Genomic DNA, 9,880 nt, shown 5'->3' on the forward strand with positions numbered 1-9,880 from the left:
CGATTCCCCATCGTACCTCGATGCCTTCAATCTGGCATTCAGGACTCCACTGATCTGAGAATGAGTCCTATTACTGCTTTTGGTGGTGCCTGGAAAACCTGAGGTTTGTGCTCCATTAGAGCCTCTTTAGATTAGCTTCATAGGTTTTATGCCATGCTAAAATCACAGAAGACTAAGTTCCAATGTGCTCCATTAGAGCCTCTTTAGATTAGCTTCATAGGTTTTATCCCATGCTAAACTCTCAGAAGACTTGAGTTCCTAAATTATAAGCTTCATTCATGACTCGCCTTCAGGGGTTATCTTCTGACTAATGCACGCTACTGGCAAATCTTTTTGTAGTGCTTTCGGTCAGAACCTGAAATCAAGTGCTTATTGATAGGGAACCTGCTTTGCAGTTTGTATTTCCATCTCGGGCTTGGTCTTATCTCGCTGCTTATTGGAAATATGCAGGTTGGTACTTAGCACCAATGGGAAAGATAAGATGGTTATGAGCGCCTGCACCTTGTATTTATGCCTGTTATTTAGATTGTCCCCATTTTGAGACCATTTAAATATGTTCTGCTTCATAATTCAGCTTCACCTCGAGAGAAAATGTGTTGCATCAGCTGCCAGTTGAGGCATACGTATCTTCAGACGAAGACGTCATTGAAATTAGAGAAAAAAGGGGGAGAAAAAGCAAGATTTGGAGAGGTGAAGACAGTAGCCTTTAATCCCGAAGAACCTGAGGAAGCAAATAAGTTGGTGTCAAGCCATCAACTGGCAAAGAGACTAGAGGTGTCAAGCTTGAGAAATTGCTCGACAATATCCTACTGGACTTGAGGAGGGACATGAAGCCCCATCTCTGCCAAGAGGTCTAGGAAGGAGTGAGTTCTCTAAGTCATATACACCTCGCATCTGGTCCAAAGACACATGTTTCCATGAAATGTTGCACTAGTCAAAAGCATTCCTGCTTCACATTTGGAAGAAAGAGGCTGAAGCATTATGCAAGCTTTGACCATTTCATTACATCAGTCACAAAATTTCCCCCTCTGCAATGCATATAAAGGCACTGACCGACTTTCCAAGCGCCAAGTGAATAATCTTCCAAGGGGGATAGCCTCTGCAACTGTCTCAAGCCAGTGCACTTCACGGACAGAAGCTATATCCTTCGTGCCGGAGAACAAGTCCACAAGAGGGTCCTTTATATTACAAGGCAAGATATCGTCCTTCGTTAACAAGCATCATGAGGTCTAAGGGTTCATGTGGCAACCATCTCAGAGACTTGTCTGTGGGAAAGAACTCTTGGAGCAGGTCATGCATTCCGCTTCATTCAAACTACCTGTGGCCGCCTTAGGGAAGTCCAAGCCTTCGTAATACCAGCAGATCAGGTAAGGGATGTGCTCGAGCGGAAAGAGACTCTGGCAGCCTACACCATACAAGGAGCATGGCCAAAGCATCGAGGAAGCAACGCACAATGTACCTCGGAGAGGCAAGAGGGTTAGTTTCTTGTGCTGGGAAGGGACCCCTTGGACTTTGATGCCACCGTCTTCCATTCCGCAGTGACGTGCCCTACTGGATGGTCATGGTGCTAGTGAAAGAGTGATAAGACACTGAAAACATGATAACACAGGGTTGTGTGCCATCAGTCCCGTGTGTATCTGTAGGTGCTCTAATTTCTTCAGGTTGTCTGTAATTGCAACCCTGCTGCTCCTCTTTGTAAATTTAGTCCATCAGTTCAAAATGGGTTGCGATGGCAATTTTAATGTTCCTCCGTAAATTTTAGCGCAGGAAGACCACATTATAAACGCTGCTTTCAAGAGCATCATTCAGGGAAAACAGTTGAAATAGGGTGCACTGTCTCCTGGGTTAAGCCACAACATGATGATGGCATAACTCAATCCCAAGGCAACACAATTACAGCAAAACAAAGGCCTGATAAACCATCAATGGAGATTTGACTCGAGTTCACTGTCAATGTGCACTGCGAGCAATGAAATCAAACCATGTATCCCCGTGGCAAAAACCGGACCTCATCTCCATCAGATGAGAAAAAACTCGCATAAAAACTGAATCTTATCCACACAAATAGCTTGAATTTTTACAGCCGAGAAGCTCCAAAATGGAGTTTACTTTTCCGGAAGTCTACTCCTATGGATGATCAGACTCGCAAGTGCAATCATAAGTATACAAACGATAATCTATATCATTTGCATAGAAATAGTCAATAGACAGTATAATAAAAGTCATCATTCAACTAGAGTCTTGAAGTTAGGGCTCCATGATTCACTCTACTTCAATATTCAGCAATAATCATATTTTCCCATATGGGGCAATCCTATGCTGCTATGCTGCTAAATAGTAGAGTTACTGCTTCATCGCACTGGATTCTGAATCTCTTGTAGTGAGCGCACCTCCCGCTTCATAAATGTCGGCAGTGCAAATGCAGCTGAGTGCATCTGGAATTTCGCGCATAAAAATAAGTCATTTCATAGTAGAGTAATTTTTGTCAAGAGTTATATCCTTAAAATTTCTCTAGCAGTCCCCTGCTGAGAACTGTGTTTATCATCCCATGGCTGATCAATACCATGTATAGAGAAAAAACTGAACATCTTTTGTGACAAAAGGAAAAAGAAAGGGATTCTAGGCATAGGAAAATATTTTCAGGCCAAGCCCTTCTCACAAAATTTATACTGTCTAGCACCAGAAATGTTATCAACCTATTCTTAGACTGACAGTAGTTAAGTGGCAAGAAAACAGGAGAAACAGGCCAAGAATTAAACTGCCACAAACAAACTAAAAGCAAGGAGCAGTTGCATCTGCCAGGATTTTTGCTGATTCTCAATATGATCAAGGGTTACTAATTTTGTCAAAGATCAATATCACTGCCAAAAAAGGCCTCTAATCTGCATGGCTCACATTTTGCTAATCATAAAATATTCATTTTTAATCTTCCCACTATTTATGCAGTCTACTTGAATTCCAGCAAGACCAAAAGTGCTTACCTCCGAATTGTAAAATCGAAGTTCTCTTTTATGCTTCGTGGCTCCTTCTAACTTCTCAATAGGGTTGACAGGATGAATAAAATCAACAGGTGGGCCCTCTGTCGAGCATAACAGAAATCCAATCACTCCACTGCATCACAAGTAAACAGCCCATATGTGAGAAATATTTCCACAGTATTCATATCAGCATTTACACACCAACTCATGTTTTATCACATCAATACCTATAAGAAGCTAAAGAAACCACTTTACACAAACATTACGGCGATTGAACAAATCATACAATAATGATTCTTTGGAACCTCAGCAGGACTGCTTCAACAATTACCTTGGATATGTAGGAACACTTGCCCATGCATAGTGGACTGATCCTTTAAATGTTTCACGACAGATAGAGATCATGGCTTCTATAAGATGCGTGTGGAGCCACATGCTTTCTGCCATGTTGCAGAGAACACCACCTGGTCGTAATGCCCTAGCTATGGTCTCAAAAAATGGCTTCTCCACCAGCTCCTGAGCAGGACCTGCACACAGATGTACAATCTGATGAGGACATTTCTTCTTGATATTTTGCTTAGATACTAGCATTTAGGAAACCCAGAAACTGAAAAACTTAATGCATAGTTATCAACAAACTCAAATTGCATCAGAAAATGTAAAAAAATTCCACTTAAACGTCAAGGCAGTAGAAATATTGTTTAAAAAAGTGTACAAAACATAATTTGCTGTACATCGTTGCATATATCTAGAATTCTTTATCACAAACTTTACTTTGAACTCAAGGTGAATCAGAATAGATAATATATGTAACCATATTTAACAAACAAAACAGAATCAAGAACAGAGTTCACAATTCACATACCCACAGGGTCTGATGAATCAACAATAATTGCGTCATACTTGCCCTCAGGAGCTCTCCGAAGGAATTCCACGGCTAAAAACATACCAAAGGAGTTAAATAGTAAGACAAACTAACAAACTTCACTAAAGATAGTGTCAAAGCCAAAAGAGGAAACAAGAGCTATGGATATTTGAATACCATCACCAACATGCAGGTGAACCCGGGGATCCTCAAATCCAACTGCTAACTCTGGAAAAAATTTCTTAGACACCTGAGAAGATTAGATGCTAGAACAATCAGCTCGCTAACTTGGAAAGAACCAACAAAATTGTTGAAAGTCAAAAGTATAGCAAAAAAGTTACTTACATCAATTACCAATTGATCTATCTCACAGATATCAATAAGCTCCACAGAGCTATGTCGAGAAACTTCTCTAAGTACCCCACCATCACCTCCACCAACAACTAGAACCTGCATCAAAATATATTTTTACACTACTGAACTTACATTTTGACAAACATAATACAATGTATAACATACCCAAAAATTGTCAATCTAATTTATTTAGGCATAGAGACTCAGAGCAACTGGCTATGCCCTCAGAGAATAAACAAAAATTTGCACTATCTCTGAATTATGATTAAATACGCCATTTACCATTAGAAGAATCTTTTCTGTCGATTATTCAGTGAATAAAGATGAAAAGGATTAGCTACAAAAATATAGCTCATATAACATTTCTCCTCTTCCTTTGCCTTTCTTGAGATATAAAGACAGAATCAGGAAAAAGTCAATGTAAGTTACCTTCTTCGGCGATGGTATTGAACACAAGGGAAGATGTGTAATCATCTCTTGGTAGGCACATTCATCTTTCTCAGTCAGTTGTACAATGCCATCGAGAACCAGCACCTTACCATATGCCGAGGACTGCAGAAAAATTTTCTGAGACTGATTGCCACATTCTCTACGTCCAACTCAACATTAGTGGAGCACCAAAGGTAAATGAAGAAAAGCACCTGAAAAACCAGGACCTCCTGATATTCCGACTTTCCCTCATACAATATCTTCTCTACTTTCAAAGAATGGGCTTCCCCTGCCAAAGAAAATGCAAGTCATACACTTATACACCATGACTATAAGAAGTATTGCATTTTCCAGCAAAATCCTATATCCAAAACTCAGCTAGGAAAGAAAAAAAAGTAGCCATAAGTTACTTCCATATAACCACCCAATCATGCCAAGCTAAATAAGGCTGAACAACAAGGGTAAAAACTAACCCAAAGGAGTTTGGAAACTCAACAGGAATTTAGCAATCTCAACTGTGTTAGATATACAAAAATAACAATAAAAGTCCCCTACTCCTTGATATAATGATGCAGAACCGCAATCTCTAAAATGCTTGTGGTTAAGTGACTCCTCATGTGTCAACAGTTTGCCATCAGGAAAAGAATATTGGTAGTAGATAAATTTTGCAAAATATAAGAACAGAGACTAATAACCACCTGGCCACATTGGGTTGTTGAAGTAAACCTCTTTGCGAGCTTCATCTGCTGCAGAGATCAGAATCTAAAAAGTGTCAATGTAACTCCTATCTAGCTTATGCTCCTAAACCCTATGTATAATACATTGGATAAAGGTCTTAGTTAACTTGATAATCGCATGTTAGTCCCAAAGAGAAAGTCTAATCATTAAATGATCTAAATCCCGAGCATTGGACTAAAACATCAAAGATACAAACAGTGAGAGTCAACAAACAGACCGGCAAAAGTTTTGTACTCTGAGAACCACCCTGAAACAACAGTGGAGTGGCATTTCGCATCAAGCTCGGAGGCAGAGGCCCTAGCCTTTAAGCAACAAGAAGGGATCCCCTTCTCTGAACCATTCCCGTTATTCTCCCTCCCATCCATAGTCTTCAGGCATTCCAAACCTCTTCCTGCGCCTCCCTCCATATATAATCCTTTTCTTCTCTGGCTCCAGTCTCTGAACGTTCCACCAAACAGTCAGAAATTAGGCAATCTTTGAAATAAAACGGCTCAAGTATAATTTGCACAGAAACACCCGCAGATATGCAAGCTGCTTTAGTTTACAGCTTCCATGTATATCTGACAATAGATAACGAACATGCAAATAGAATTATAAGGCCAGTGATTGGAAAATTTCTGAAAGGCCACGTATCACACACAACAAAAATATCAAATCGATCATTCACGAGATTTTCAGAAAACAGAGCTTGTACACCACATCCAAATCACCAAGTTCAAACAATAGTACCAGATCGTCAGCTACTCAGCGAGCATCAAAGCCACAAGACAATGGAAGAACTATACCTGTTGGGTAGAACTCAAAAGAGCTAAAAAGGGAGAAATTCCGAGCAACATATTATATAGAGCAAATCCAGTAACAAAATATGCCGTTTCAGCTATAAATTAGGCAAGAGTCGATTGAAATAACAATACAGAATAATTCGCTTGTCAGGTCTCAATATCAATTTGCTCCAAAAAAAAAAAAAAACGGTCCCTATATCAAGCATAGAAGGAAGAATATTTTATAACCCAATTAACATCAAGAAGATCTACGATAACCAACAATAAACAACACGAGTTCCCTTTCAAAGTAAGGATACACGAGTTCCCTTTCAAAGTAAGGATATAAAATCCATTAAACATAACTTCCAATTCTATTCGAAATCCCCAAGCACCCCAGTGATCAAAGTCCAACATTTAAAATGACAACACCGACAACATCAAATTCAAAATCCAAGCAGTCCCAGTCTGGTCGGTCGGGTGAAAATCACTTTCTCTTTTCCTCTCTTTCCACGCATACCCAGCATTCAGCAGCATACCCATTTCAATACCATCAATGGAAAACGAGAAGGAAAAACAAAAAAAAACAAAAAAAAAGAAAGAAACTTTAAATTTTTTCCGACGCGAAAGAACTCAAGCATCGATTTTTGTCCGAACCCACTTCATTTTAACCGAGAACGAAGGGACCCAGGACTCAAAGAGACATCGAGGACGCAATCCAAGGATCTACGAGCCAGCTCATTCGAGGAGAAAACCGAACTTTCGTGGACAGATGAAGAGCAGGAGAGGAGATCTTGCCTGTGGTTAATAACAGTTGGGACAACGAAGTAACCTCTGCCGAGAAATCTAGTGAGAGAAAGCGAGAATGAAGATGGGGAGACACGAGAGGAGGAGGAGGAGGAAGAAGAAGCAGTGGCAAAATCTTCCCTTCGCTTTCACTCTCCCTTGTCTGTCTGCAGATTCTCTCTCTTCCCCTCCGCAGCCTTCCGCCGGAGCCCGGATGAAGTATATATATACCTGCAAAATTTGTTTAACCCAGTGGATATAAATTATAAATGGTGTAATCTGACAAAAAAATAAATAATAATAATAAATGGTGTAGATATATATATAAGATACCCATTATAATATAATTATACAAAAACGTGTCGAACCGCGAACTGCTCTTAATCCTTTTTCCCCACGTACTTCCTTATTCATTCGAGCTTTGAAACTACTGGCGTGCCCCGGCCGTCCACGCGGAATCGAATGGGAACTGGGTCGATTTTTCTACCTGCTTTACTTTCGTAAGACGGGTTCACATTCGCTCGACAGGATCAGCGACAAAAATTATTATAAATGAGTACGTGTGAAATCGAATGAACATATTTCCATATATATAAAATATTATAAAAATTATGAGATTTTGTTTCGACAGGTAAGTTTAGGATCCTTAGTAGGTAAAATATTAAATATAAAACTCGAAATTAGAAACAAATTTCTATGTTTTTTTTCATTTTATTTTTATGTTTTTATGCGATATATCTCAAGGCGCCCAATGATGAATACATAATTTAAAATCGCTAATTTGAGTTATTATTTTATGATTGAGAATTTTATTTTTTTTATATTTAAATATAAGTTGTAGTCAATGAATTGTATCGACGAGTAGAATTATTCAATATAATCGTTTAATTAACAAAACACATAGAATTGGGTAGAACCTAGAATTGATTTTAAAATCTGTGACATGATAGGAGTTAGATTCTAAATACAACTTACACGGAACTTTAAAGTGCTCATCCTTAAAAATTATTGTCTGACGGGATGTGGAATGAGAGGATCGAAAGGATGGCTGGGGCCGAACGCACGCGAGGGAAAAGCGGGTCGAGACAAACGCGAGGTCGCTCCACCCAAAAGGAAGTCGCGGTCATCGAAAAAGAGGGGAACGCCATGATTCGCAAATCATCTTTCCAAAGAATCTGACGATCCGAATGATGGTGGTCTTGCGGTGGGACGGAGGATCCCGCAAATTACGATCGTCCCCTCTCCGCCACGCTTGACGCCGACCCCTCGTTCTCTTCTCTTTTGAGCCGTATAACTAGTACGGGTGGCACAAACTCCTCCGTCTAGACGAGAGGAAAGAGAAGCTGGCGAGTACACCTGATGACTGCACGGGGAGGTCGGATCGAATCGGATCGGATCGGAACAGATATCACATCCGAAGGACTATTTAATGTCGACGAGCCTGAGTGAGTCTGTGCAGGGAGGGTTCATGTGGAAGCATGACATTGCTTGTCCAGACTTTCCAAAAATGCGGTTTGGACTTTATTAGTTTGGATGAATTGTTAGGATCATCATCGGGTCTGTTATCGAGTGATATCAACAGCAGTAAAATCATATGCATAATGAATTTATCGAGTATCTTTCAAGCTAAACTCGTGCCTTGAAAGCTTCCTACAATAAGACTTACAATAAGTAAAGCTTAGAACATGTACCTCGTTGATCGTGATATCATACGAGCGGTATGATCATAACGAAAAGAAAGTTGATCGGGATCGAGGTCAGAGCTGTAGCTATGTCCAGGCCATGAATTTAAAAAACCACGACAATCACAAAGGGGAAGAGGATACGATTCCCCCAGAGCGTCTGTTCAAGTTCTCCATGTATACAAGCCACTCTTTTACACAGTAGGGCATATATGGAGCTGGAAAAGGAATCACACTCTGCTTTTGATTAAAAAGTCTTAAAGAATGTGGAAGTTAAGAATGTTGTTAGGTCCTTCTTTGTCGTGTGCGCTTTTGCGAGAGATATAGAGCAATGCATTTCGAGGCCCACTCTGTTTCTCTCTTTTCTGGTCACAAAAGCGAAAAAGGCAGCCTCTTACTCGGTAGAGGATGAGAGAGGCATCACGTTTGGGTGATGCGATTCTTTCGAGTTCGTGATCAGTGCCAGCACGAGCATCGCTTTTAGAGAGCTAACATGAGCCATCCACGTAGAAAAATGGGGACATTCTGGGGGGATAATTATGACAAAAAGAAGAAGTTACAAACATATTTGTATATATATGTTAATTTAGTCATACACCTTTCCATTTAGTCGATCAAGTTTTAAACCTTTTAACAATTTATTAATATAGTTTTTCAATCAATTTTAATAAGAAATCGCTAATGTTATGATCCAATCAATGACAATTATCTTGCATTGCATAATCGATGCTGATATGAACTATCATTACAATTTTTTTTTTTTGTAAATTTCTAAATATTTTTCCTTTTTTCCTATTTTCCCTCTATTGATTGCCGGCCACAAGCAAGGGATGCCCTCAATGGTGCCTAGTGAGGGCGTCTCGGCCATCACGGAGGCCCTGGGCGAATGGCAAAGGGAAATAGATTATAAAAAGAAGAAGAAGAATAATAAGAAGAAAAAAAGGAAAAAAAATAGATTTTTTTTTCTAACACATCAACACTACAATGCCATGTAGGATGGCTAACATCAATGTCCACCGTATTTAACAAAAATTGATCGAAAGTGTACATTGATAAATTGTCAAAAGGTTTAATATTAAATTAATGTTGCCCCAATGACCACCTTTCCTAGGTGGGGAGTGGGATTCCCCACTATTTTGAGGCTAAGATAGAGACACATGAGTGAGGAGGTAGGGTTTCACAACCTATGTACAACATATAACACATGTAGTTGCTTGAAAAATGAATATAGGATATCTGACAGAACGATACAAGAAAAAAAGGGCTAAAAAGAAAGATTTATGAGTA

At 39.6% G+C, this 9,880-nt stretch overlaps 1 protein-coding gene across 2 annotated transcripts; it reads right to left on the reverse strand.

Annotated features, from left to right (window-relative positions):
* Window positions 1–1,993: 1,993 nt before the first annotated feature.
* Window positions 1,994–8,749, reverse strand: LOC104437941 (spermine synthase). 2 transcript variants are annotated; one of them, XM_010051000.2, is made up of 12 exons: window positions 8,603–8,749; window positions 6,924–7,142; window positions 5,582–5,802; window positions 5,325–5,369; window positions 4,839–4,915; window positions 4,627–4,749; window positions 4,189–4,293; window positions 4,021–4,093; window positions 3,844–3,915; window positions 3,310–3,505; window positions 2,982–3,111; window positions 1,994–2,435 (listed from the first exon to the last, which is right to left on the reverse strand). In XM_010051000.2, the coding sequence occupies exons 3-12, from the start codon at window positions 5,769–5,771 to the stop codon at window positions 2,352–2,354; spliced, it is 1,095 nt and encodes a 364-aa protein (XP_010049302.1). In that variant the 5' UTR covers window positions 5,772–5,802; window positions 6,924–7,142; window positions 8,603–8,749; the 3' UTR covers window positions 1,994–2,351. The 2 variants fall into 2 exon arrangements, with proteins under 2 accessions (XP_010049302.1, XP_010049294.1); XM_010050992.2 differs by having other exon boundaries at window positions 5,325–5,372; window positions 8,603–8,748.
* Between the last annotated feature and the right edge of the window lie 1,131 nt (window positions 8,750–9,880).

The sequence above is a fragment of the Eucalyptus grandis genome, chromosome 1, assembly GCF_016545825.1.
Source record: "Eucalyptus grandis isolate ANBG69807.140 chromosome 1, ASM1654582v1, whole genome shotgun sequence".
Taxonomy (NCBI): Eukaryota; Viridiplantae; Streptophyta; class Magnoliopsida; order Myrtales; family Myrtaceae; genus Eucalyptus; species Eucalyptus grandis.